This window comes from Fusarium fujikuroi, chromosome FFUJ_chr04, assembly GCF_900079805.1.
Source record: "Fusarium fujikuroi IMI 58289 draft genome, chromosome FFUJ_chr04".
Taxonomy (NCBI): Eukaryota; Fungi; Ascomycota; class Sordariomycetes; order Hypocreales; family Nectriaceae; genus Fusarium; species Fusarium fujikuroi.
Window position 1 is genome coordinate 876,695 of NC_036625.1, and position 27,987 is coordinate 904,681.

Sequence of the window (27,987 nt, forward strand, 5' to 3'; positions counted from 1 at the left end):
TAATGGACGGGGAATACCCTATAGCACTGGCCTCAAGAGACAAGTATTTTCAACAAGGAATATTTTGCTGCATCTTCGGATCACTATCATACAGCCAACACAAATACAACAAGAGTATATATTGCGTGCACAAGAATTAAGCACATGAACATCACCGCCGTACATTATTCATCATCCATATCTGCCCTATCCCATTAACTCCTCCCATTAATATGAAGAGCATATACGGCATCGAGACGTACCCTTGTCGTATTGCCCAAACCCTTACCCAGTGTAATATACAGTCCCTCTAGTTGAAATACCTGGGCTCGTTGAACACATGGTATCTGTGCTCTCGCACGCCGTCACCCCGGAACATTGCGGGGAATCTCCAGCCTTCAGGGACCTCCTCCTCCTTAACTCGGCGATTGCGCTCCTTATCTGGCTGGGCATCCAGTTTCTCGATCTCCTCTTTGGACTCGGGGATCTTGAACTTGGCAACCTGTAGTTCCGTATCGGTAATGGAGCTGCGACTCACGCGCGCGTATCCCACACGTTTGAGTCTCTTGAAAAGGATGTATTCGCACCATCGGTCCCAATCTGACGGGTCTACATCTTTCATACCCGACTTCTCGCTCACATAAGTGTTGTAGTTACCCTCCTTTGGTTTTGTCACCAAATAGCTAAGCAAGAATGCTGGCCGAGGGGTCGAGCCCATTAGGTCAGCGAGATAAAGTGACTGCAGACGTCGGTCTTCAGGATCCTCTTCTTGCCCGGAGTGGAAGACAAATACATCGACGAGCTGACCATAGACATCCAGCGTCGCATGGATAGCAGGAGCCAGTTCACCGACAGGACTAGGTAGAAGGTGATGCGTCGAGTTGAGGATGGGAAACTTGGACAGAAGAGCCGCACCCCATGTATGCTTATTGGGGCCAGGACCGTAGTCGACATACATGCCGAGATCCTCAGCAAGGAACTGAGTAGCATCACGGTTACCCATGATGATACGCTGGTTGTCAGACTCAAGAAGACCGATGACATCGATTTCCAGCTCCTTAATGAGGTCTCGCATACGGTACTCTGATGCCCACATATCGTTGTCAAACGAAAAGTGGATCGTCCAAATACCTGCAGTGAGGATTCGGTCATCAGCGTGATAAGGCTGATAGTTATTACTAGGAAACCGCTGGAAGGCCGAGACCAAGAAGCAAACATTGATAAGGATGGTCGCAACACCAAAATACTTCCTTTGCTGGATTGGCACAGACCGTTTCGAAGGTTGCTGTTGATGACCTGAGGCGTTCATGCCATACACGCCAGCACCAATGCAGGTCATCATCGTATACATGATCCAGTCAGTGTGCTCACGAACAAGTTGGCCACCTGGGACAAAGGCATATGCCACAACCCAAACGTGGAAGAGTACCAAGAAGTTGTAGAGGAGGAAACCATTGCCAAAAGTTGTCGTAGGATTTGTCTTGGCTGCATGGGTCAAAATGGGCACAGAATATGCCATCAAGTAAGTGGCAAGCGTCAGAGCGCCGTAGTAACCGGGCCAATGACTGAAGAAGGTCAAAAACATAGCACCGACCGTACCGATGATATAGACCCCCCAGCTGCTTGCAAGCCTAGGCTGCCAGACTCCGCCGAACAGACCAAGCGACATGGCAAGAACAGTGAGCCAGCCATGTGTGGAGAAGTATGGGCCACGAATGGGATAGCCCTCCCATCCCCAGAGGATCATGGTGCTGGTATCAGAGAGTAAAGAGTGGAGGCCAAAGAACAACCCAGCAAGACCGAGTGATGAGAGGAAACTCGAGCTACTCTTGGCAGGCCGTGGAGCCAAACCGGCAGCGAGGGGTGCTCGTCTGGTGAAGCGGAGAGCGGCTAGAACACCCAGCACAAGACCAGTGTTGTTCCAACCGCCATTCGCAGCATGCATAATAGGCCAAATAGGGTTATTCGTCCACCACGCAAACTTGGCAGTAGAGGAAAGAATAAGACCAATCATCCAACCCAGAATCTTGGATTCGAGGCGGCCCTCGTGAACAGACTCTGCAAAAAGGGTACCGGCCCACCCCAAGCACGACATAAAAACGCCAAATCCAACTGTAAACAGGCGATAACTGGGTTCCTCAACCAGATAGGCCGCGATGCCTGCGAGAGACAGAAGGTGCACTGCGCGCAAGTTGTTCACCACTAGAGACCGAGCTGAACGGCTGGCCAGAACGAAGGGCGAAATCGTTGTCATGACCAGAACTTCGTATCCTGAAATGCCCATGTACCAAAGCGGGAAGTCTGAGATTGAGTTAGGGTCACACAGGTCTCAATCAAAGATTTAGATTGACTTACACCACACTACAAGCCCCAGACTAGTCAGAATCGTCCAAAAAACATACTAGGGTAGGTCAGTAAATCGTCGTTTTCGCCCAACATAGAGAGCTTACTCCATGGTAGACTTCAGCGGCAATATCAAGTGCTTCGGGCCAGCTGAAGCGAACAGCAAAAATACCGCCGGTCGCTTTTTCCTTTCTGAGGACTTGGTTAATGACAATATTCTCCTCACGCTAGTTCTGTACTTACTCCTTTTCCAGGACGGCGGATGGGATAGACGACAGGTTCTCACTGCAAAAGACTTAGACAATGGCCTGCAAACATGTATATTTCGCAAACGGCTGTTCTGGAGGCCAAAGACTATCTGGGAAGCCATTGAACGTACCCCTTGCTCGCACCCTTGATATCTCTAACCTCAATAGCGAAGGTACTGAAATCGAGAGCCGTCACGGCGTCAAAGGCCACATCAAAGATGATCAACGACCACTCGAAGAAGGCGTAAGTCGTGTAAGCTGGTTTATAGCGTTAGTGGGCCATATTTCAACGACGCTGAACCATTGTCTTACCTCCAGCGACACGATGCACCTTGTGCTGAATGAAGAAATAGATCAGTGGCACAAGAGTACCGAAAAAGGCAGATGCCAAGTATTTGCGATATTTGATGGCCTGAGGATTGGCGGGGCTGAGTGCGATACAGCCAGTTGTCCACGGAAGCGTCGCAACAATGTAGGAAATCATGAGAATATCATGCCAATCGTGGTCATCCGTAGATGTAATGTATGTCCAGCCGCCACAGGTTAGAGTTCGAAGTAGGCCCATAACAGCAACGAACGTAGGCAGCTTCTGGCCGGGCTTTCGCGTGAGGAGATACCATAAACCGACGAGGGCAAACCGAGGACCTAGGAGCCATCAGTACAATGCGGATATGGTACAATTCGATCAATTATGCTGTACCGGATGTAATGGCAATGAATATCATGAAGAACGATCGCTCGGGGTACCGATCGCCAATAGTCGCTGAGACTGAGGGGAACCATTCTTGCGGATAACCATAGAACTCATTCTGTACGATCTTGTGGTAGTGTAGGTAAACGCCAATAACCAATGCACTAAAGAAAGCAGCTACAACACCACGAATCAGCGTCTCAGTCATCCAAGTTGCATATCTACAACGGAGGAGGATGCAAAACCATACTATACGCGACAGCAGTATGCGCCCAACTGACCAAGCTTCCATTGAAGCTGAGGACAACGCCTGTATCTTTGTCCTTGTATTTTGAGGCCATTTCGAAGGAGAGAAGGACTGAACAAACACTCTAAAATCCCATCCGGGCGATCCGGGAACCAAGAGTCAAAATCTCAGAACGAGCGACGAGAGAACACGATCATGCAAGTGGTGAGATTCACTCTCGGACAAGACAAACAGACCTCGGAGCTTTGGCGTTACCTCCACCGCGACGTAATACTTGGAAGTGTAATTGCTAAGTGGAGACCGACCGGGGCAGGGGACACTCGGAAATCGATATTATTTTTTGACACTGGCCCGCGCGCTCCCGAAGCGAATCAAAGGCCAGGTACTCCAAGCGAGAAATACACAGCCTAACATTAGACGGCGATTTCCATTTTGGTTCCCGCCTTCGCGACCACCACGAGGCTGAAAAGTGCCCCGCTAAAAAAGTTATTGATCTGCCAGCCTTGTCGGCAAAAAAACTTCCTAAATTTGCTGTCTACCTTACCTTCTGAACCATACCAATACCTCTTGGTCGCACAAACGCAAGATGGCTGGCGTCGCTGATAAGGCGAGATTCTATCTCGAACGCGCTGTACCGCAGCTACGAGAATGGGAGGAGAAAGAAATATTTTCAAAGGTAATTGCGCTCCAAGTTTGCCAGAGGACATTGTCAACTAACCCATCATTTTCGTAGGATGAGATTCGCACAATCGTCCAGAAGCGCAACGACTACGAGCACAGAGTCCTCTCACCTGGGAATAAGCCATCGGATTGGTCTTCTTACGCGCAATGGGAGCAGTCCCTTGAGTCCCTCCGCAGCAAACGCTGCAAGCGTCTCAGAATCCGACACCTCCAGTCCGCCCATGCTGGCCAGGGCCGTACTCTTGCGATTTACGAGCGAGGTGTCAATCGACATCCAGGAAGCAGTGCGCTGTGGAGAGAATATCTTTCATATACGTCCAGCGTCAAAGCATCCAAGCGCTGGCGCAAAACCATGACCAATGCTCTACGCATGATGCCTACAGACCCTGAGCTGTGGACAATGGCAGGTCGAAGGTCAGCGAAGAATGGCGACATGGCTGCCGCGCGTGGGTTTTTCATGCGAGGTTGCCGCTTTTGCACGACGAATGAAAAACTCTGGGTTGAATATGCGCGAACGGAGATGGAATGGCTCGAAAAGGTCGATAAGCGCAAGGCCGTCGCAAAGCCCGGCCAGGACGTTCTCCGGCCTGATCGTGAGGAGGATGGCGACGAGCTGCGACTTGTGGACAGTGATGATGATGAGGACGACGATGATCTTCCCGAGCCATCCAACGCCCAAGCCAAGGTTATTGACAAGCAGACGGCTCAGCATTTGAAATCAAACCCTGCCATGGATGGCGCTATTCCTATGGCTATCTTCGATATCTCAAAGAAGCAGGCCTTCTTCAGCGCCAACACTGCGGAGGTATTCTTCGACCTCTTCGTGTCTTTCGTACATGTCCCAGCTCAGCCTAGGATATCACAACATGTTCTGGATACCCTTGATCAGGAGTATCCCAACCACCCAGCCACATGCAACGTCCACATTCGCCAGCCTATTATGGGCTTAAACCCACAGACAGCAGAGTTTCCCAAGAACCTCAGAGAGGTACTTTCACGCTTGAACCGGTACCTGGAAACCACAACAGATCGCACGGAATTACAGAAGAAGACCGTTGCATGGATAGATGGGTACCTTGCACTGGATGTTTTGGATGAGGGTATTCGGGCAGTTTTGGAACATACCAAACAGAAGATGGAGTCCATTTAGATGGGTATGAATAGAGCCAAGTAACTTTTTTTTAGTTACCTTTTAAATGCTATGGTCAAGATTTGAAGATGCTACACTTGTACTATGTTGTTACTTTAGAAATCAACATCCTACATGCACCTTGTTCTTGTTGCATCGGCGGCAAATCTTTAATCGTGGATACCATATAAATGGATAGTCGGAAGGAGTTAAAACACAACATGTAATAAGAGACAGATATCGTGAGAGGGGGGCTATGGTCACTGGAAGAATATTTCTTTTCTTTCAATAAACACAATCTTGGGTTATAAACTGTAGATTGTATAATCGATTTTTGAGATCCTCCGTCTGGGGAAGCCAAGGGACCAAGGCAGAGCTGAACCTCTAAGAACTTAAGGCCCTAAGTGATAATTATGTAGATGGTCTCAGTAGGTATGGAAAATATTCAATGACGGAATTAACAGGCTGTTCGACTACATCATTTTCTTACCCTACCTACCTTGGGCTAAGGCCCGAAGTCTCTGATATCCAAAGGCCAGGCGACACTGGCCGAGACTGGGGATCGCTTTGTGGTGGTTGCAAGGCCCCGGCCCGATATTAGGGCGACCCAGCGTTTTGGGATCATCCCGTCAAGGAGGAAGCCGCTGTGGGGCTACGTGTAGGCCTGTAGGGAAACGATGAGCTGAAATGAGCAAGTCAAAGATGTGGAAAGCTAAATGAGACTGAGCAGCTTCTATGGAAATCACTTCGGTAGCAACAAGGCCAGTGCATTTATTCGATATATTCCCAAACTCAAAGTTGATATGCGGGAAGCATCGCATCCACTAACAGATGTAGTTTCCTGAAGAAGGCTCCATGCCACGCGATTGTTGGTCCCGCAAGCGACTGGAGCCGTCTATCGATGGCATCATGCATCATGTAACTTGTATATGCATGGGGAAGCCAGAACGGCATCTGGGCCGTTTTATATGCAGGCTTCTGTACGCTGCTTACTACGTAGTAGTACCTCCTGACCGTCCAGCCGTGACACAGTCCCAAGCTCCAGGGCTGATGTGATGCTTGTCCGGAGGTGACCCAGAGCAATGATTGTTTCTCTTTTCTGGCGAGTCTTAGGTTCAATCTTCAGGACCTGCTGGGATCGGGCCTGTCTTATTTATCAATGATACGAGGCGTTTCTCCCCAAAGTCTCAGGGCGTCAATGGCTCAAAGGCTAATGAACGGCAATTACATGTCGATCATGTTGGGTAGGAGAAGGTCTTTTGCCTTTTGGGGCGATACAGATCTGCAACCATCACAGGTGGTTGGCGCAGCCCTGTCCATGGATTGCTTACCCTCACGTCCAGTTCCACCCACGACTGAGTTTGCTGACCAGCCAGCAAAAGACACTTTTCACGAGAGGTAATGTGAGCAATCCGAGGCACAATTGACTTCCTGTAACCTGCGGCACGACAAACTATTCGCCACCGACCCCGTTCTCCATCAATGTGGGGAGTTCACGACAGGGGAAGAGAGCGACCGAGAAGCACATGGCATGTAGGGCGACTGGATAAGGCGCAGTTCACGGCTAGGAAATGAGGGGACTTGAGAAACCGATTTCAGGAGGGATTGGGAGGGGAAAAGAGGGGAAGATCAAGCCTTTTTCTAAGATAGCGAGACCGCTTCTTTGCAATTCAGACTTGGCAAGGCAAAGCCAGTTCATCCTCCAATCTCTGTAACAGTCTGAGGTGGAGGATCCATAAGCCTTGATGGACGCGTTCAGTCATCGCCAGTAGAATTCAACAAACCTAAGAACCGCCCACAAAAACATAATTGAAAGATTCTGGCAGAGAAGCAGTCGTTGATCGAAACCGATCATTGTTATTAGGGCCGTGGCACAAGCAGACCCTGCCAAGTCAGTCGCCCACCTCAGAATCAGAACAGCGCGCGGGTGATCTGGAATCGTACAGTACAGTGCGCAAGCGACCCTGGGTGGTCGGATCGTGAGAGAGAAATGAGAGGATCAGAGGTTGGAAAACAATAGGAGACCTGGAGAAACAACGAAGGGAAACCAAGCAACATGTATTCCTCCAGAGCCTGGCACATGGCCCGTATCGATACATCTTTTTCTAAACAAAACATCATTAGTTAAATTTTCGTGGTTTCGCTGGTCAGACTCAATCAAATCCTTGGTCCCATCTTGAAGATGAACGGCAGACATGCGCCACTCAGGAACCACGGCTTGACCAGATAAGCGTGTGAATAAGAGTTTGAAGCCAAATGAAATAAGATACACAGATTGACAATAACTTTGAATGGGAGCAACAAAATTGGAGCATATTTGAGCGGAGAAAATTTCGTTAATCAAAGCCCCCGAAGTGAGAGCTCAAGTGAGGTCGCAAGCCCAGGCACAGCACAGGCTGGTCGTTGGCGGTACGGAGAAAGGCAAGGCAAGGTAAGGTATTTCACATATCTACCCCCCTTCCCCCGTTCCTTCTTGCTGCCCATTTCCCGCCTGTTTTCCCCTCTCAAACCTTTTGTACCTCTTCTTCTTGACTCCTTCACTTTTGAAACCTCTCTTTTCGACGTGTGTTGCTGTCGTACGCACGCCTGTCTTTTGGTCTGCTCACTTATACAGACGCGGAGCCATCTCCAAATTGTCGGGTGGTTTTCAGGGCACCCCAAGCCGCTGGGCTGGGCTGTAAGTGGGATGGCAGTTCGCTCGATTGCAAATTGATTTTCAGACACGACACGCTCACCAATCCGGCGAAAACAAGCATGATTTGACCAAACAAACCCAAAAACAAATGGATTTCACGAAAAATCGCGACAACCTTCACCGGCACCTCAAAGACAGCCCAGAACGAGCTTGAGACGGCGCTGGCTGTTCTGGCCATGACGGCCTGCCTGACAAGGATCCATCCACTGGCATCCACTCGGGAAGCGCCAGTGGTGGGTGGACAGCCCGCATCAGGCGCCACCACAGACAATCCCCGGACTCAAAGCCGATAGCTCTGTGTCTGCGCCTCTTCCAAGGAGAAACAAGCAAAGACAAGTTCATGTTTCTCTGACCCGAAAGAATGGTTATGGAGCATGCTGGCTGTTAATTTGGGAGCGCCTGTGCAGTCGCTGCTCCGAGGGGTTTGTCCTATTCCTGGTGGCGAATGGCCCTTTTCTCTGTATGGGTCTGCCTTTGCGGTATGGCCGTGGAGGGTCACCCCAATGGAAAGCTATCCCAGCAGTCCGGGCCATTGCTATGGACACAGGGGCCAAAAAGCCATGCGTACCAGCACAGTCAGCTACCCCTATCGATTGTGATTGACTTCATTCTCAATGAGACAGTGCCTGCACAAGTGTGTTAAGGCAGTGTTGGTCTCCAATGAATCGTTACATTGGGTATTTGGCCCGAAACTGTGCGACGCATATGGTACATGCGCGCGCGGATTACGTCCACTGAGATACGTGGATAAATACAGGAGCAGATTGCTGGACGATTTGCACATGAGGCGTACTACTTTGACAGCACTGACATACTCTTCGAGTTTGGGTGTCAGAGTGTCTGCAGTTGCGAAAATGGTTCAGCGTTCTCCGGTGCTTACACTACGAGCTTGGAAGCCTTCCGCCAACCTCTTTCGATATCGACCTGAAGGTCTGTAGCAATTGAGCGTATCAACTGGAGAGAGCAACCCGGTTGCATCAAAAAACAGTCGGACCGGAGACAAGATAATGGCAAAACTTTCGTCATGGCGTTTCTAGGCTAGCTTCAATATCGCTAGAAGTCAATAGCCAATCCATGCAGCCATGGACTGAGCTTCATTGATGACTGGCAGAAGCAGTCCCATGGAGCCATGGGGCACCTTGACCGAAAGCCTTTTGTTCGTCTGTCAGGCGCTTGTTGTCACATGCAACATCGCCAGGAATGCCGCTTCCCAGTTCGATGGAATAATGGGATAGCAATATGATAACAGACTCGGGCCCGCTGTTAGAAGCTTCTGCTACTTGTCATGGTAATCTTATCTGATACTGAGCTAACCTTAGTCTCTCACTAACGCAAATAGCTGATTCGTCTAGGTGCGCACAAGTGGCTTGACCTCGAAATTGCGCTATACCAGGAACAGTCAAGCACCACGCGCTGCAAAACAGACTCAGCCTCCCCCCGACTCTCAGAGATGTCTTCGCCGTTCGCTGAAACCCAGGCCAATCCATTCAGACCTGACCCGACTCGACGAGCATCCATTGCAGTTTATCGCAAACGCACTGCAAACGCGCCCTCACTCTTTGTCTAGGTAAGGCTATCTGTTTATATGGAATCTCAACATCATTTTATGCATCACAAGAATCTCCGTTCCAAGTGGACGATGGAATGCGATGGATAGAGTTGTACGCTGTCGCTTCTCCTCGCTTCGCTTCACTTTTGCCTACCTATTTGCACCCACTATTTCTCTTGTCTTCCCTTCCCGTTGGTCACTCAACGAGCGCCAGGTTTCATTGGCTAGTCGAAGTCGCCTGCGCTTGGTTTGGTCTCAGTGTGCTGCGCGTCCTTGCCCTCCCGAGCACCACCTCCCCGGCAGCCCATGGTCCTGGTGCTGGTACTCCGTACTGCTGACGGAGACCCGCCCAGCGAAAAAAAATTCTCCCTCACTGGCTGGCTCAGCTCCCCCATTACCCTTCTCTCCACTGTTGGCGGCGTCGCTTGCTGGGTTGCCTGCTAAAAAGGTGGCTGCTAGCCTGCTACAGTGCTGTCCAGTCCGTTGTCCGCTGCTCGTTTGCTCTCTTGCTCCCGTCGCGCGGCTTTCGCTTTCTCCCTCTACCTTTCCATCCATTCTCACCCGACCCGTCATTCCCATCTATCATCTGCCGCTTGATTGAAGCGCGTCGCCCTGCACCGACCACCGTGCCAACCAATCCAATCTGGGCGTTTTTTATTTCCCACTTTCCTGTCCCCTTTGCCTAAGCCCATTCCCAGTACTGGCAGGCTGACACAAGGTCTTCTCGCTGGTCTGGTTCTGGTTCGGTCTGGTCTCTCGCACTACACTGCTCTCCACCAAACCCACGCCGCGACGCGACTTGTCCCATCACCACCGTGTCACTGCCTCATCTCCCACTCATCGCTTCCTATCTCAGCCTTCCGTCATTGTATCCTCGTCTTCTTGGCGCTCCTCCATGGACGCTTTTCGCGTGCCTGCTGATCGCTAACTCTGTCGCGCATAGCCTGTTGGGTCGATCGCCATGAGCACCTGGATGAACGACGCCGTCCCCAACCACAATGGCAACGGCTTTCCACACATGAACGACTCTAACGCTGCCGGTAACATGATGGATCCTTCCGCTTTCATGGCCAATCCGGGCCAATTCAATCCTGCTCAGTTTAATCAGCAAATGGGCGGCGCTATGGCTAATGGCCCTGGCTCCATGCGCAATGCTTCACCTTCTTTTCAGAATCCTGTATATCAGACCAATTCCGTTATTCCATCGAAGCGGCCTCGCCCTCGTGAGGATAGTCTCGCCGGCTCTCCTAGCCAAAATCCCGGAATGCTCCCAACGTCGCGCTCTGAGACGCCGCAGCAACAACCATTTGCTGGAGGCTTTCAACCCGGCGCGGTTCAGCAAAACCCTGGCCAGTTTTCTCATCTTCAACCTAATGGTTCCGCCAATGCCAGCCCCTCCCCGATAATGAGCAACCAAATGCGACCAGGAAGTGTTCCTCAACGGGTCGCGACCGCGTCACCACACCCATTCTCTCCCAGTGGCCAGCAATTCAACCCTCAGACGTCACCGATACCGTCCGAACATGGCACTCCTCAGCCGAACCCCTATATGCAAAATATGGCTCAAGGTTTCAACCCAAACTTTGCTTCATCACCTGCGAACGCGCGACCTTCACCGAATCCGAATGCGATGTCCGGCAACCAAATGATGGCGCAGCAGATGGGTCAAATGCCGCAACACATGGGCCAGATGCAAGGCAATATGTTTCCTCCTCAAATGCAACAGGGTCAGCAACAACAAGGCACACACAACAGCAAGGCCAGCAGCAACAAGGGCAACAAACCCTCAACGCCCGGGCATGATGGACGCGCAGAAGATGGCCGCCTACCAGATGAGATTGCAACAACAACTGCAAGGCAATACTCAAATTCAAGCACAGATGCAGGCGCAAAACATGGGTCGCGGTATGATGCCTAACAAGCCGGTACCTGGAATGCCTAATGGCCAAATGCAACAAGGAGGCATGAGGCCTCAGCAGAGGATGATGGCTAACGTGAATCCTGAACAATTTATGAAGAACCTTACGACCCTAATGAATTCAAAAGGCTTGCAATTGGATCCTAATCCCATGGTGATGGACCGACCGGTTAATCTCATGGTGCTGTTCCAAGCGGTTCAGAACAAGGGAGGATACAAGCAGGCAACTACGACCCCTAACGGCTGGCCCCATGTTGCTCAGATGCTTGGCCTGCCACCCCAGAATCCTATCGTTCCGCAGACGTTGAAGACGATCTATGAACGCAACCTTTATAAGTTTGAGGAAGTGTGGATCGCTCAACAGCAGAAGCAAAGGATGATGCAACAGCAACAGCAACAGCAACAGCAACAGCAATCACAGCAACAGTCCCAACAGCAACCACAACAGCCACAAACTCCAGGCACCCTCATGGGACAAGCTACTCCACAGAAGCAGATGCAACCTGGACAACAAATGACCCCTGGAACCATGGGCCAATCTGGACCGCCAGCTCAAATGCAACAAACTCCCATGAAGCAAATGCAACCAGGACAGCCTCCAGTGAACGGATTTTCCACACCCCAGCCTCAGATGCAGCCACAGCCTCCAGTAATGCCAGGCCAAAATCGCACACTATCACAAACGATTGACCCTTCTGCTGTGCCAGAGTTCCCGGGCGCTCCCTCTCCAGCAACCCGTAGGGCTGGAAGTATGTCGCACAATGAAGGGCGTCAGGCCTCGGCGGCACCTGTGGCTGTGGAGAAAATGCCTCGGCTTGCACCTCAAACTGACGAGTACAGCCCTTGCGCCCGGGAGCTTTCAACGTTTGGCGGTGTTGACTTGAATGCGTTCAGCAAACTAGGAGCGGAACTCGAACGCTGGAAACCCGATGTACCTCCTCTTCAGGAACTGGGGAACATCGATATCGGTGCTCTTACTAAGAGTTTGCAAAGCGGGATTCATGGCGAGACGCGCCTAGCCCTCGACGTATTGGCAGCTGCATCGTGCTCCATGAATCAATTGCATTTTATTCAGCTTCGGTACTGTGACGAGCTAATAGAGGCTCTCATCGAATGTGCCGAGGATCAAGTGGAGATGCTGGCTGAGCATACAGCCGAAGTCTCCGATGAGATTCAAATATCACCATACGAAGACGTCTTGAGGGCCTGCCGTCTTGAGCGGTTTAATATCCGGGATTTGCCTGTGTTTGGCACCCAAGAGTATGAGCTCGACCGGGCTGTTGACCGTCTAATATGCGTCACAACTATTCTTCGAAACCTGTCGTTCCCTGGCGAACAGAACGATAATCATTCTGTACTTGCCGACGAGATTGTTATCAAATTTGTCTGTGCTGTCATAAGATACCTCGGTACCCGAACTATGCTTCTTCGATCACACAACAATACTCTCGATTTCATGAAAGATGTTGTAATTTTACTCTCCAATATTGCAGGGTCTGTAGAGATACCTGGACGCGAACAGGCTCTCTGCCTCTTGCAGTTTCTCCTGGCATTTGCCCCCGCTCCCAATCCTACAGTCTCAGACGGAACATTATTCTTTACGCAATACGAACCAAGCTTGCACGCCTACCTGCCACATGCTGTCGATGCACTTGCGAAGTTACTAGCTCGTGATGAACCCAATCGGAGTCATTACAAAGCTGTCTTCGCACTCGACTCGAGCAGCAGCCCTCCTTATGAGTTGCTTACTCGTGCCTTCGGTTTGGCCATAGCACCCATACCGGACAAGGCCAAGACACAGACGAGACAACCTAACCTCCCATCCCTCGTGGAAGTTCGAAAGCCTTTCTTGATGCAAGGGCTTCTTTCTGCTGAAATCTTGGCTTCACTTGCTCCGGGTCACGACAGCGGAGTCGCCCAATCTTGGCTATCATCTGGCAATGATTTCGCCCAGAATCTATTCAGGCTTATCCGAGAGCTCAGTCAACTGTACGAACAACCCCAAGTTCAAGGTCCCCGAACAGCACCCCGAAAAGACCCCGAGCTGGTGTATATCGTTGTTGTTGCAGTTGCTCTATTAAGACGACTTGCTGAGAAGGCCAAAGATCCCAACGATCCAACGTCATCCATACCCGCCAAAGCTATGCCGGCACCTCATGCTTTGCTTGAAGCTTTGTCAATGCAATCTGCTGAATGGTCAAAGGATGAAGTACTGCAAAAGCTTTCAACATTTTTTGCTCTAGGGAGGTGATAGTCGCATTGGGATTTTGTTTTTGGATCAAACTCTATAGCATTACCTCATCTTCAGGCTTGTATGTTAGTGTTTTGAGAAACATGGGATTGGTGTCCTGTCATTTGAAGCGTGCGCTTCTCGTTTAGACTTGCATTCTGGAGTCGATGGTTTGGGGACAAGACAGGTGATGATGAAACTGCTTGTCTATGTACAGGTGTATAAAGGAAGTTGGGATGGTGAACAAATTCAGACATTAGGGACAAACAAAAATATGCTTCTATGATGCGCTCGCATTACTACATGTATTGTACATCTTGTGTCGCCCCTGATGGTGACTGGTCAATATGATACAGTTTTGATTCCTCTTATATGTTTGGTCAAGGCTAAGACCTGGGTAATCCGTTTATATCACTCGCGGCCGGCTCTTCAGAAGCCAGTCTTCAGGATCCACTCAACTGCTTTATCGTAGACATGACCCTGGAATAATTAGTTGTCTGTCGGGAGCTCCAATGTTAGAATTGCTTACCTTGATCTCCACGTGTTGTGTTGTAGGGTTTAATCGAATGTCCACTGGTTTAATCTCCAAATCCCTAGCCAAGTCCTGGATAAACTTGGAGCGGTCTCCATCAATCTTTTTAATGATAACGATCATGCGGTTGCCACCAGACATCCACTTGCGGTATACAGGTAGTTGGGAGGATGGCGTCCGTCGAACAACGTAGCGAAGGGTCGCGCCGAGCTTGTCGATGTTTTTGATTGCTGCTGGAGGAACGAATGGTTGCTTGAGTTGACGATCCTTGTATGGAATCTTGTTCTTCCTATTGGGGTTGATGGGGTGTCGGAGAGGGTTGGGCTTGTATGAGACGTGTGTTTTGAAGGTCGCTGAAGATGGGGCGGCCGCGGAGTAAGACGCTCGTTGCGTCAAGAGTGCTGGCTTCTGGGCAATGGCCTGGCGTCCTATTGATAGGACTCTAGAGGTAAGGAAATTCATCGTGTGGTCGAGTATTGTAGGGAGGTTGTAGGATAGAGCTGTTTTCCGTCGCCAGGTTCTTCGCTTTGGCGATACCGCGGAACGAAAGACCCGGAAGAGATATGCAGCGTAATGCCCAAAATGCAGTCTCAATTGATTTCGCTCATTAGCTCTTGAACATGTCACACACTCTCTGTCTATCGATGCACTCTAAACATGCCAGAAAGCTTGCCGCTGATGGAAAATCTCAAGATCACATGACTGTTTATCTCTAATCGTCGGTAAATCCACGGTCGGCGCGATAAGCTGAAACCCCACACCACGGAGTGGATTGGCGAAATTCACCAAAAATCTGAGGTGTTCGTGCCCCTCCATCAAACCCATCATCACGACCTTTGCGGCGAGTCACTTTTCCGCCCTCTCCGACCGAACCCTCGTCCGACCGATCTCTACCGACTCCTTGTTCTCAAAGATATCGCCCAATATGGAGGACGTTCTCAACGCCGTCTCGGCCGACGGTTCATCGATCATGCCCCGCCTTGCGCCGCACCTGAGCCGACATCTTCTCTTTCCTCTGATCCAGTTCGAAAGTGAGAGAGCTGAGGAGCAGGGCCAGGATGCCAAGGCAAAGGAGATTCTTTCCGGAAAGATTAAGCTTCTTGAGGACACAAACATGACCGATTACGTTGCGACTCTCTACTGCGAGCTCCACGGTGTATCAGAGGCTCCCGAGCAGTATAACAAGAAGAGACAGGATGTGCTTTCACAGCTGGAGAACTACGAGCAGGCCACCGCCAAGATCGCCGATCTCCTGACCCAGGATGAGGTCGTCAACGGACTCCGAAGTGACAAGGTTGCCAACTTGGAGTTCCTCAAGAACCAACACGGAGTAAGTAGCCTGAGAGCTCTCCACTCACCAAGGTCAAAGACATCTAACAGGCTTTTCACCAGGTCACCATGGAAATGGTCAATGCTCTTTACGACTTTGGTCAATTTCAGTTCCGATGCGGCCAATACGGTCCCGCTGCCGATATGCTCTACCAATTCCGAGTCCTGTCCACCGACAACGATAAGGTCTCTGCTGCCACCTGGGGCAAGCTTGCCTCCGAGATCCTTCAGACCAACTGGGAGTCTGCTGTCGACGAACTCAAGAACGTTAGGGAAAACATTGATTCCAAGCTCTTCAACAACCCCCGTGCCCAACTCGACCACCGAACGATGTTGCTCCACTGGTCTCTCTTCCCCCTCTTCAACTGGGAGGGTGCTCGGGAACCTATCTTGGATATGTTCTTTTCCGCACCTTACATCAACACCATCCAGACCTCTTGCCCCTGGATCCTGCGATATCTGATCGCCGCCGTTATCACCGGTCGTGGCCGTGCTCGCAACAGCTCCATCCAACAAAAGCAGATCAAGGACATTATCCGTTATGTCCGACAGGAAGCTTATGAGTACACCGACCCTATCACACAGTTTGTCAACGCCCTCTACATCGCCCACGACTTTGAGGCTGCCCGTGAGGCCCTCTCCATGGCCGCTGAGGTCTGCCGCAGCGACTTCTTCCTTGCTTCTTCCGCCGATGCCTTTGTCGATGCTGCCCGACACCTCATCTGTGAGAGCTACTGCAAGATCTTCAGCCGAATGAACATCCGCGACCTTAGTGCCAAGCTCGGTCTGAACCCCGACGATGGTGAGAAGTGGATTGTCAACCTGATCCGTGAGACTCGATTGGACGCCAAGATCGACAGTAAAGATGGCACCGTTGTGATGAACCACCCTCCTAACAACGTCTACCAGCAAGTTATTGAGAAGACTAAGGGTGGTTTCTTCAGGACACAAGTCCTCAACGCTGCTGTTTCAAAGTAGAGACCATAGCTAGTCGCGAATGATCTTTTTATATGAGTGTTTCCTTTTTTGCAACGGCCCAAAAGGGGCAATGCAATTCAAAGCGAGGGGCAAGATACCTCGACCAGAGGGTTGCGCCCTCCGCTACCTGGAGAAACAAGACGCGGCCCCTTTAGTTTAGAAGGAGGCCGGTCTTTGCAGAGGATGAGCAGGATTCAGCAAAGCATAAGACGGGGAGACAAAGATAGAGCAGCGAGGCAAAAATGACAAACACGGGCCAAATGGAAGAAGCGGCGGTTTTAGAGGCCCTGTATATCCCCGGTGATGCGGTTTGCATTGCATGGCGTTCTCGGAAAAGGGAAGAGGCAAGGGGGATAATGGAATTTAAGTTGATTGTTGAAATGAAAGCAAGCACTCCCATCAGCTAGGACGTATTATTTCTGTGAAGATTTTCATATATGGTCTAAAGCCATGAAGCCCTCCTTATACGAGCTAGACTTTTGTCTATCGTTATTCTCGTCGCTCATAACCCACATCTGTTGTTTCCCTCTACAATGCGCTGTCCACAGCATACGCGTTCACAAGTATGCTGTATGTGCATGTTACCTCACTACAGCCAGTTGTCAATGCTCGCCTTCACGACTTGCAAGCCATACCATGCCCTTCAGGTTCTCGATGACACTGTCTCGCATCCACCAAACACCCCCATCTTCCACTGTAGCATCTTGGTCGTCTTCCCTTTCGGCTTCACGACGTACGTGCGACTCTGTGATGGTCTCTTGACTATCGAACATGTTGGTGTCTCGTAGTCGATCACGTATAGAAGCCCATTCGAACAGCAACCTGGCTCCCTCCAGACGCTCCCGATCTGTGCCTTCTGCAATGCCCTTTGCTATCTCCAGTCTTGCATCAACAGCACTGCTTGAGTGCTGAGTGTCATCACCTCGCTCTAGCACTACGGCTCGCTCGGCGTAACTAATATCACGCAGACCCTCAAGTCCAAAGACCCATTCCAGAGGGTCTTTACCCTTCTCGTCCCTACCAAGTGCCCGAAGAGTTGAAGCAAACGCTCCTTCACGCGGTGGGCGCCTACGGAGGTACAGGCTTTGGGTGTCTTGGAAAGCAGCTCTAACCTCTGGGTTAGAGAAGTCAAGCTCCACATCCCAGAACTGGGGTCCACATGTGGTCGATAGACTAGCAATCTGGTTTATTGGTGGAAGGATGCAAGGAGCCGTGCGATTCAGAACCGGCTCAGTAGAGGTGTTTTTGCGCATCCTGATTTGGACAGGAACTGTGATTGGCTGGCCAGTGAGAACATCTTTTGTGACCAGGCATCGCTGCTCTGTAGCTAGAACCCAGAAATGGCGAAGAGCTTGGAGATGGGATCGATTGTCCATAACACTCGTAGGGAAAATGGGATAAAATGCAACCAATAGTGAAGCAATAGCGAGGTTGCTGGTGCCAAAAGTTGCCGTTCCGCATCCCAAGAACAAAGCGCCAATCGCGAGATGAGCCGCAAGATGAGAACCGTAGGGCGTCTCAGGATCATCACGACCATGAAGTGCACGAAGACGACGTAGAACAGGAATATCACCTGTTCCAGCCATGACAATGGATGCAGATATGGCAACGATGTCTTGGCACATGCGTGCATTGGTCCGTGTTAGTTCTTCATCATATGGTGGATTGCCATTTGGATGCATGTTTGCAGTGGATGGTATCTGTGCAATACGCATGAACTGATCCAAGTAATAGAGTAGAAGATCCCGAACTTTAGGAGATGCGCTACCAGAGAAGCGCAGTGCAATAGAGAAGCAGAGACCAGCCACTATGCTGTGGAATGCCATATCCGTTGACTGCAGTTTTGTCGTTGACTGTAGCTTGAACTGGGAACGATAAGGACGTGGTAGGTTCTTACGAATCCAAGCAAACGTCGGCTCAATCTTGGACCACATGATTAGATTTTTCGTCAAGGTCCGCAAGAGAAGAATATCAGGACGAATGTAGTCAAATTGCAAGACTGAGTTGGGTATGTCGATCTTACGCGCCACGATCTGATCTTCCGACTTCATGTAAATGAGAGCCAGGGCCATGACGGCGCCAGCAGCTGCTCGGTCCAGAATATGAACTATTTCAATGTTTTTGGTTGTTGTAGCATGAGAAATGAGTTTCTCTGTGAGTCTCATGTCATGCAGTCCCTTAAGATCATTGCCTTTGCCTAAGTTGATGAACCCGAGAGCAAATCCAGCTGCCAACCGGTAGCACTCGCTTCTCAGGGGCTCTTCTTCATCCTCTTCGTCAATATGCTCAATCTCAGAGAGCATAATCTCACTCATGCGCCGATGTTGACTGTTGGCATATAGCAAACCGATGCCCATTATACCCGAAGTCTGCGTTAGAGGGGACAGATTCAATTCTGCAGCTCCACGAGGCAGCATCCTCGTGGCATGAACGGAAAGTAGACGAGTAATCAACGAATCCATTGTACCCATGTAAGATGCTGCCAAACCCAGAAGTAACCCGATGGAGGTCATTGTATGTTTTGGCGTCAGATATTTGAACGCAACCCATTTTGCGACGTCTTTCAGATGGCCGTTCAGGCCAAGAGCAAGGAGAAAGCCAGCATGCCGATTGTTGAGGTCTTGCCCAGGTTTGTTGTAAAGAATCCATGATGTGTCGATACCTTGGGCCTGGGGAGAAATGGCTAACCCAGCTGCGACGCCCTGGTGAAAGAAGCCCCAACAAACCTTCTCTTCTGAGAATTGTGATTTGTCTACACCCACCGTGGTGTTTGTTGGTTTTACAATGCAATTGAGGTTAAATCCACCAATATGAAATTTCTGCGTGATCAAAGGGTAGCGAAGACTGTAGTACAGCAAAGCCCGGCCCGCAGGGATTGCCAAAGTGCCTGTTGCAATTCTTGTTACGAGCTCCTTTTGCTTCTCAAGATATTCGCTCTCTGGCCAACTTGGGTGGGGATCGAGTCGAACCAGTCTTGCCTTGTGAGTGGAAAGTAAATCTTGAGCTTCGTTAAGGCGGCGATCTTCTTTGAACAAGGAGCGAATGATGGCTTGACGTTCCGTTCCTTCACCTTCGTCGTATCCGATATTGTTTGACTCATCGACACTCTGACAAAGCAGTTTGTAATCCCAAGTTGCATTGTGTGTCGGTGTCTATTGCTTGTAAGTGATGGTCCGTGAAGATTGGGTTGAGATCTTACTAGAATCTTGGAAGCGCTTGGCTTAGCTTGCTTCCCAGGGGCAAGAATGAGACTGATATCCCGGCGGTCAACCAATTCGAGGAGGTCCTTGGACCAGGAGGTCGGTGGGTGTGGTTGGCACAATGAAATGGCATCACGTAAGGGTGCAAGAATAGCCTCCGGGAGGGTATCAAGAATTAATGGTGTAATTCCGGCATCCCTCATAGCTTCCACCATCTGGACTGCACTTGTGCTTGGTTTCATATATTTGAAAAATTGCTTAAACATAAGCGTTCTAGGGAGAATAAACTCCCATCGCCTGTCCTGTGACTTTTCCGCTTCGGATAATTGGGAGCCAGCATAATAAACATCCGCTGGGGTGATGTAAGGAACCCTCCGTTCTCCGGTGAGTCGTGATTGAATCCAGTTGATAACATCTGGCCTTACAGGTGGCTGAGGGACTGCAGGCCTCAGGTTGAGATCTGATTTAATGGTTAGCTTTGTATCATAAAGACGGTTCACGAACATACCGGAATCATGACGTTGATCAACGTCTTCTTGGATACCCGCCTCGTATATAGCAATAAAGCTGGGCCACCTGAGCCACCGAGCTATTTGACACATAATGACTCGAAGATCAGCACGGCCAGGAGATCTGAATTCTGGCGTCATGATATCAAGTTTTTCTTCCTCAAGAAGTAGGTGCAAACCCATAAACACATCTACAGCAACCTTGCGGCGGCTTTCTATGCTTTTGCCAAGTGAGGTTGGCATATAACCAGCGGCTCCGAATGCCGTTTCGCCTAGTACAGAGGCCATATACTCTTTGGCCATAGATATATGTTTCGAAATGAAAGTTGTAGATGGGTTTTCGTCTCCAGAATCATCCCCATCTTCATCCAGCGCCCACTGCCACCCTCCATTCATCATCCAAGTTGGACACCCTAACGAATTTGAAGTCTCGGTTTTTTCCAAGTATCTCCAATCCTCCGATTCTCTGATCGAGCCAAAAGAACCCGAAGGGTGCCTTCTTCTGCGAGGAAGTTGTCGGGTTTTCGGAAAAGGCTTTGTGCCAGTTCGGCCGAGACTCAGAAACAAAGATAAAAGGAGTACGGTCATCGCAGACCATTCAATGTCAGTATTTGTCTCGCCATGGCCTCCTATCCACTGCATACAATGAAGCCAGCCAGCGAAGATGTGTTCACCAAGTGCATGAGGCAGAATGCTACGACAAACGTCCAGGACTCTTCGAACGTGAGGTGACCGCGGCTCGAGCTGAATACGGAGCTCATGAAGCCGACCTTCAGCATCGACAACATCAACAATGCCACCTTGTCGCGGATGCCGTACACCAACAATGCTGCCATTACTGAGGTCAATAACCTCGGACTTTCTCTGGGTAACATCGCGGTCCACAACTCTGCCACGATATTGCAAACTCCTAGTGTTATCGACAAAGAGTAGTGAAAGCGATATTTTTGTAAGGACGCTCCACGGTGCCTGGGTACTTAGTTCGTGCCGGCCATCCATTGATTCCGACAGGATTAGAATCGCAGAATGGTCACCGTCCATTAGCTTGCAAGAGTCAACGACATTTTGGGCATGTCGTCTGTCAACAACAGTGGCTACGACGGTTGTACCGTCGGGTATATTCTTCTTCCCTTGTTTGGTGGCCATATTAGTTCCACGCTGAATGCCCAGCTCCAATGTGAGAAGTTGAAGACGTCTCTCGGTAGCATCCTGAATCCCAATAAGAAGTTGACTTTGATCATGCCCATCGATTGCAAATGGGGGAGCCACCAAGATGAAGACCTTGGTTTTGGTGCGAGCTGGCTGATCAGAGTATCGAACATTGGAGTTATTCATAGGTACGCTGTGAAGTTTAGTAAACAGTATTTCGTGCTGTAGCCCATCAAACTCATGATCATCTAGACCCATATTGTGAAACCCTTCGTCAAGGCCTTCATAGAAAGGTGCCGCTAACAGACTGCTCAGACTAGGATGTATCTGATGGGCATAGTTGGTACTAAGGCGTGCATGGCTTCCTTGTGATTCATGCCTCCTAGGCCCGGAATGACTGGATAACAGTGGCTGATCTGGCAATATGGCTCTTTCATGCGACGCAGACAAGTCAGCTCTCGCCAACATGGAGCTGACCCTACGAGAACTCCTCCGCGCAACACCACTGCCTTCCTTGTCTTGTTGTTCTAAGGATGACACAAGGTCAATCATGGGCTTTTCAAGGCGCTCACTCTTTCTCGGCCGCTTTCCTGGAAGAGGTGCTCCAAAGCTTTCTCGCAGGTTGGGCTGGACAGGTGTGCCAGGAGTACTAGCAAAAGCAGGAGGCATGGAACTACGACGCCGGGCAGTCTTTGATTTAGCATCTTTCTGTCGAGCAAGAAAACGGTCTTCATGCTGCAGGTACGTGAGGCGCCAGACAGTGTATTCACTAGTTTCGCGGTTGATTGTCACCGCAATGATCAGAGGTTGACTTAAATCTTGTGTCAAAGCGCCAGGAATTTTGATCTCTTCCACATGGAGAACTTCTTCAGCTGAATCGAGGAATGTCAGCTTCTTAGCTGCTGTCTGCCTTAAGCTTTTGCCATTTTGGGGCTCCTGGTTGGTAACGACCAGTCCCAACTCCAACAGCGGGTCGGTCAATGAAACAAGGCGTGGCCAGCGGGACTCGGGTTGTTCCAGCGGAGCTTCCCAAAGGTTATCTAAAGTTGAGCTCAGACGGAGTGGAAGTGCTTTTGGTTTTCCAAGACCTTCCACAGAAAACGCGGTCATTTGAGAGCTATTGAATGCCGTCAATTGCGAAGAGACGAAGGAATTCGGCGGCACTCGGGGGAACTTGAAGGAGATTGGCGCAACACTTTCAGCTTTTTGCTTTCGTTGAATGATGACTCCAACTGGGCCTGCGAATGCTGTTTCAACTTCGAATGGCATGTGGACAATATGGCTGGTGCCAGAGAGGAAATATATGTGCGCCTGAGTCTTGAGGAAGACAACCAACGCTTTAGACAAAGCCGGTCTCTGATCCGATTGTGCTTCTTCCTCTTGTGTATATTTGTCGTCTTTGGAAGCCGGGAAGTATGCTAGGAGAGCCTGAATGACAGGTTCTCTTTCGAGTTCGAATCTGAAGGTCTTTTGAAATATTCCACCTCGACACCATACGACGCAGTGTTCCGTCGAAAGGATTTCATCTTCGAGATCCCCGTCGAACCGATCCTCTGTTGAAATATCCCATGTATAGGAAGTTGGTGGTGGATTCGGCGGTAACAATTGTTCGTTGATGGCATGTTGAAGTCCTGAGGGCTGGTGCAACCCCAGGGACTTCACCGTCGCCATGTTTCAATGCCCGCCATAAGCTGCTTCAGCGCGTCGAGAAACAAGTGATCCTTCAAGGAGTTACTGATGGTTTCTCGAGAAAAGAATTATGGTCGGTCGTCTCTTTGTGAGAGGGAGAGATTTGAATATGTTTTGCTGCGCGTCAAGATATTGTTTACTTTATGTTGGATCTGTCAGTGGGTGGTGCACGGCGCCCCGCGAAGTGCACTGGTCCTGCCTACCTATCATGAGTGCTAAGTTGTAAGGTGGGGCTACCAAGGCGCGAATAACCCTTCAGTTCTTGGCGCGTCTACCTTAGTACTTAGGTAGAATCGAAGCTCTTTTAAAGCTCCACTGCCTCGTGACGTAGCTGTAAGGTACAAGGTACCTCTACCGACCCTTTGCGCATCGGACCTTTGGAAGCTGCCATAGCTTTGGTCAGGGCTCCCAACAACTACTTAAAACAGCCCAGCAACTTTCCAGCACATACCAACGCTCTCGTTCTGGGTTTTGTAACTTTCCAGAATGATATCATTGTTGTCATTGCAATGACGGAGCAGTCACCGCAACCGAGCCATGAGTTGGCGCGCGATACCGATTCCCAACAGCCGGAACATGAGCCACCAGTAGACGCCAACGAAACGTTCCCGCCCGTAGAAAACAAAGCTCTCGAGGATGTTGCACGCGAGACAGGTGGTGAATCAAGAGGTGCGATGGGCAAGGAAGGGATTACCGAGGCAAGAGACGTAAAGAATGAGGAAAGCAATGATAAAAAGTCGGGGCATGATGAAAACAATGGAGAAGAGGAGGAAGACGATGACGATGACGACGATGACGATGACGATGAAGATGAAGAGGACGATGATGAAGACGAAGAGGATGAGGAACCAAGACTCAAATATGCTCGGTTAACTCAACACCTTAATGGAGTGTATCGAAACGGCGATGCAACTAGCGCGTTTCTTGTCGCGGGAGATAAAATGGTAGGTTGCGTTTGTGTCGGGGCATATCAGCTTGCTAACGTCTTTCCAGATAGTTGGAACGCATAATGGCAATATCGTAAGTCTTGGACAGGCGGTCAACACGACTCTCACTAATTCCGGGCCAGCACATTGTTCAGCTCCCCATGTTCCAATCCATGAGAGTATACCATGCGCACTCGGCCTCAGTTACCTCTATATCGATATCTCCGTACCCTCCTCCATTGCCAACCGAGAAGAAGTCAGAGGCAGCGCCAAGGCATACGACATCCAGCAACGCTACTGTCTCTTCTGGTCGCCAGGCCGATGCATCTCCGGCGGCAGCTTCCAGAAGACCCCGCGAAGCGTCACAAATACCTAGGACGCCGTCTAACGATATTTATGTAGCGACTTCCTCTTTGGATGGCAACGTATGTGTGCAGTCTCTCATTGATATGAAAGATGTCCAGTTACGAAACTTTGCCCGGCCCGTCCAAGCTGTGGCTCTGTCGCCAGAATTCAAGACAGATCGTACCTATTTGTCAGGAGGACTTGCTGGCCAGCTCATTCTTACCGCCGGAGGTGGTCCGGGTCGCAGTACCTCGACAACAACTGGGACTGCTGCGGCCACAGCTTCCGGCTGGCTGGGCAGTATGGGACTTGGCGGCAATAGTGGCAAAGACACTATCTTACACTCTGGCGAAGGAACTATCAGCACTATTAAATGGTCCTTGTCTGGGAAATACGTGGTCTGGCTCAACGAACATGGAATCAAAATTATGCGGTCAAAGCTCCACCTCGAGAACGCAGACACAGAAGATGCATGGAAACGAGTTGGGCACATTGATCGCCCACAAACTGATGAATGGGAAACCATGGCAAGTGTGTGGAAAGGCCGCGTTGAATGGATCGATGAACAAGCTGTTGAAGTGGATGAATTTGACCAGAGCACTGCTGATAAAGAGATATCTCCTACTGCACACAAGCTCAGAGAACAGGCTGCAATGGGCAAGAAGAGTATTGAGCGGTTGCTTGTAGGTTGGGGTGGGACGATATGGATCATACACGTCCATCCAGGAGGCGTCGGAGTCGGCCGACACGCCGGCGAGAAGACTATTGGGCGAGCTGAAATTGTTAAAATGTAGGTTTCGCTGTAAATGTGGTCTCCTTGGGTTAAAGCTGACCTGAAACAGACTTCGGATGGATTGCATCATTTCCGGTATTTCGTTATATACCCACAACCTTTTGTTAGTACTTGCGTATTGCTTGCCTGATAACGAGGACGAGGATGAGGATTCCGGATCGGTTTCAAACTCGCCAGACAAAAAGCATAAATCCAATCCTTCAACAGGAAGCGAGCCCTCTGGCGGTGTTCGCCGTCGTCAGAATAACCAGCCACCTGAACTCCGCCTTATCGATCTTAACTCCCAGGCCGAAGCCGACAAAGACAGCCTGAGCGTCAGTCGTTATGAGAGGTTGTCATCGGGTGATTACCACTTAGGCGTATTGCCTGCACGCAATGCTGCGTCTGCAATCGCTTCATCTCGGGGCGCTCTGGAGGCGATAGCTGGGATCGGCACAGATATGTGGAATGCGGCCATCAACCCTCGCTCCCTATTCAGCTCCGGAGCTAGCATTCGTAGCCGAGGGAGCGGTGATGATTCTAGTCTCATAGGGAGTACGGCAGGAACGATTCGACCCGGGACCAATCAAAGACTTTCCCCCGGCGTCCATTCTGGTCTTGTCAAACCAGGCGTGAAGATCTTCATACATAGTCCGTATGACTGCATCCTCGCGACCAGACGAGATCTGAGTGATCATTTAGGATGGCTTCTAGAGCGCCAGGACTACCAGCGTGCCTGGGAGTTACTCGATGAACACCCGGAGATCATGGCACCGCTAAACGAAAGGGCTAATGATGGTACTCCTTCAACTCCAACACTGAACCAAGAGCCTAGTGACGATTTCAATGATGATGAATCTGTCGTCGATTCGCAACTGCGAGATTTTTATTCTTCGGCAGAGCGAGAGAAAAGGCGTATTGGAGAACTCTGGATACAGGAGCTCATTGAAGAGAACAACTGGGCATCTGCTGGTCAAGTGTGTGGTCAGGTGCTCAAGACGCCTGACAGATGGGAGAAATGGGTTTGGACATTTGCTGGTGCGAAGAAGTTCGATGCTATTACGGACTACATTCCTACAGAGCCCATGCATCCGCCCCTTCCTTCGACTATTTATGAAGTTGTACTTGGCCATTATATTCAAAACGACAAACCGAGGTTTAGGGAGCTTTTGGATCGTTGGTCACCTGAGCTTTTCGACATAAAAACAATTACAACTGCGCTGGAGAATCAGCTCAAGTATCGAGACGTGCGTGAAGACAGCATCGATGAAGGGGAAAGGGGGCGGGACTGGAGGATTGTAGTAGAAAGCTTGGCAAGGCTACACGAGGCCAACGGACGACATCGCGAGGCTCTCAAATGCTACATCAAGCTCCATGATGCGGATTCGGCTTTTAGGTTGATTAGAGACAACCACCTTGCAGAAGCTGTTGAAGACGATATTCCAAGCTTCATTGGCCTCAGAGTTCCACCAGGTAAAGTTAATGAAATGACAGCAGAGGAGCTAGATGAAGCGACATCAGAAGCAATCACACTGCTCGTTGATGAAGCTCAGCATGGTCTGCTGCGCCCTGATATTGTGGTGGAGCAACTACTCTCGAAGAAGCTCAACCTGTACATATACTTCTATTTTCGAGGTTTATGGAAGGGCGATGGTATACAGGAGCATAGTGGAGAGAATGTGGACCGGCTGGTGATGGACAGTCAATCTCTGGTTGACAACTTCGCGGATTTGGCTGTCCATCTGTTTGCGACCTTCGACCGGGCGTTGCTCATGCAATACCTGAAGACTTCAGTCTCCTATACATTTGAAAAGGTAACCCAACGCCTAAAAAAGCCACATTACGTTCTAGCTACTAACTCCGTGTAGGCTGTTCAAGAGTGTGAGACGTTCTCATACTACGACGAGCTCGTGTTTCTATACTCTAAAACGGGCCAAATGAAACGAGCTCTCTACCTCATCATCGATCGTCTAAAGAATGTTCACAAAGCAATCGAGTTTGCTAAAGAACAGGACGACCCTGACCTGTGGGAAGACCTCCTTAAATATAGCATGGACAAGCCCAGCTTCATTCGAGGTCTGCTTGAGCAAGTCGGTACGGCCATCAACCCAATTACTGTAGTGCAGCGAATTCCCGAGGGACTTGAGATTGAGGGTCTCAGGGAAGGGCTTACGCACATGATGAAGGAACACGAGATCCAGTACAGCATTAGCTCGGGCGTTGCACGAGTCCTTCGCAGTGAGGTTGCCACGGCGCAGAACGAGCTTCGAGCTGGTCAGCGTAAGGGTATCAAGTTCGAAGTAGTTATTCAGGAACAGGAACATGTGGACATACAAGTTAAGGATGTTTCCACGGACCCCGACAATCCAGAACCCAACATTTCTCACCCATCTACGGCTCATGATCACAGAGTGCCGAAACCGGGACACTGCGCAAGGTGTCATGAGCCATTTACAGAGTTCGAGATGGAAACATTAGTTGGATATGCTTGCGGGCATGTTTTCCACGTGAGTCATCTCTTGGAGATGTTGCATGGGAACAAGAAAGTGGATGTTGATTTAGGCAATGGCTCTGAGGATGCAAGTCGGTACTCCATAGGCATGAAGGTGATGAGGGCGCGATTACTGAAGGATAAGATGAAAGGGGGCTGCCCTGTATGTCATGTCAAAGAGTAAAGATATTAGGACATCAAGGGTGTTTATACGTGATGGCGCACTGAGAGGTCAGTCTTATCACACTAGTTTGGATAGTTTCACGGCGTACAATAAAGACACATATGATGGTAGCAAATCCGAGTTCTTTTCAGAGTACCTAGGTACAGCACAACGCGTATTAAGTCCCTCACTCG

The 27,987-nt window shown here is 50.0% G+C and overlaps 7 protein-coding genes; 4 read left to right on the forward strand and 3 right to left on the reverse strand.

The window, feature by feature from the left end:
- Window positions 1-289: 289 nt before the first annotated feature.
- Window positions 290-3,602, reverse strand: FFUJ_13263 (related to CWH43-putative sensor/transporter protein; the record flags this gene model as incomplete). XM_023575928.1 has 8 exons in its annotated part: window positions 290-2,280; window positions 2,335-2,380; window positions 2,430-2,514; window positions 2,566-2,607; window positions 2,702-2,828; window positions 2,883-3,215; window positions 3,271-3,438; window positions 3,512-3,602. 8 exons carry the CDS (start codon window positions 3,600-3,602, stop codon window positions 290-292), a joined length of 2,883 nt encoding a protein of 960 aa, XP_023429161.1.
- A 492-nt stretch (window positions 3,603-4,094) lies between these two features.
- FFUJ_13264 (related to UTP6-U3 snoRNP protein) lies at window positions 4,095-5,339 on the forward strand (the record flags this gene model as incomplete). XM_023575930.1 has 2 exons in its annotated part: window positions 4,095-4,184; window positions 4,242-5,339. The coding sequence occupies 2 exons, from the start codon at window positions 4,095-4,097 to the stop codon at window positions 5,337-5,339; spliced, it is 1,188 nt and encodes a 395-aa protein (XP_023429162.1).
- Window positions 5,340-10,628: 5,289 nt separating this feature from the next.
- Window positions 10,629-13,731, forward strand: FFUJ_13265 (related to SWI1 Component of SWI/SNF global transcription activator complex; the record flags this gene model as incomplete). XM_023575931.1 has 2 exons in its annotated part: window positions 10,629-11,304; window positions 11,336-13,731. The coding sequence occupies 2 exons, from the start codon at window positions 10,629-10,631 to the stop codon at window positions 13,729-13,731; spliced, it is 3,072 nt and encodes a 1,023-aa protein (XP_023429163.1).
- Window positions 13,732-14,139: 408 nt separating this feature from the next.
- On the reverse strand, window positions 14,140-14,704 carry FFUJ_13266 (uncharacterized protein; the record flags this gene model as incomplete). XM_023575932.1 has 2 exons in its annotated part: window positions 14,140-14,190; window positions 14,240-14,704. 2 exons carry the CDS (start codon window positions 14,702-14,704, stop codon window positions 14,140-14,142), a joined length of 516 nt encoding a protein of 171 aa, XP_023429164.1.
- Window positions 14,705-15,167: 463 nt separating this feature from the next.
- FFUJ_13267 (probable Int-6 protein) lies at window positions 15,168-16,549 on the forward strand (the record flags this gene model as incomplete). XM_023575933.1 has 2 exons in its annotated part: window positions 15,168-15,572; window positions 15,635-16,549. The coding sequence occupies 2 exons, from the start codon at window positions 15,168-15,170 to the stop codon at window positions 16,547-16,549; spliced, it is 1,320 nt and encodes a 439-aa protein (XP_023429165.1).
- A 602-nt stretch (window positions 16,550-17,151) lies between these two features.
- FFUJ_13268 (probable APC1-subunit of anaphase-promoting complex (cyclosome)) lies at window positions 17,152-23,078 on the reverse strand (the record flags this gene model as incomplete). XM_023575934.1 has 3 exons in its annotated part: window positions 17,152-19,701; window positions 19,749-20,209; window positions 20,258-23,078. The coding sequence occupies 3 exons, from the start codon at window positions 23,076-23,078 to the stop codon at window positions 17,152-17,154; spliced, it is 5,832 nt and encodes a 1,943-aa protein (XP_023429166.1).
- A 527-nt stretch (window positions 23,079-23,605) lies between these two features.
- Window positions 23,606-27,814, forward strand: FFUJ_13269 (related to vacuolar assembly protein; the record flags this gene model as incomplete). XM_023575935.1 has 6 exons in its annotated part: window positions 23,606-24,040; window positions 24,090-24,116; window positions 24,166-25,157; window positions 25,210-26,390; window positions 26,442-26,953; window positions 27,008-27,814. 6 exons carry the CDS (start codon window positions 23,606-23,608, stop codon window positions 27,812-27,814), a joined length of 3,954 nt encoding a protein of 1,317 aa, XP_023429167.1.
- Window positions 27,815-27,987: the final 173 nt, after the last annotated feature.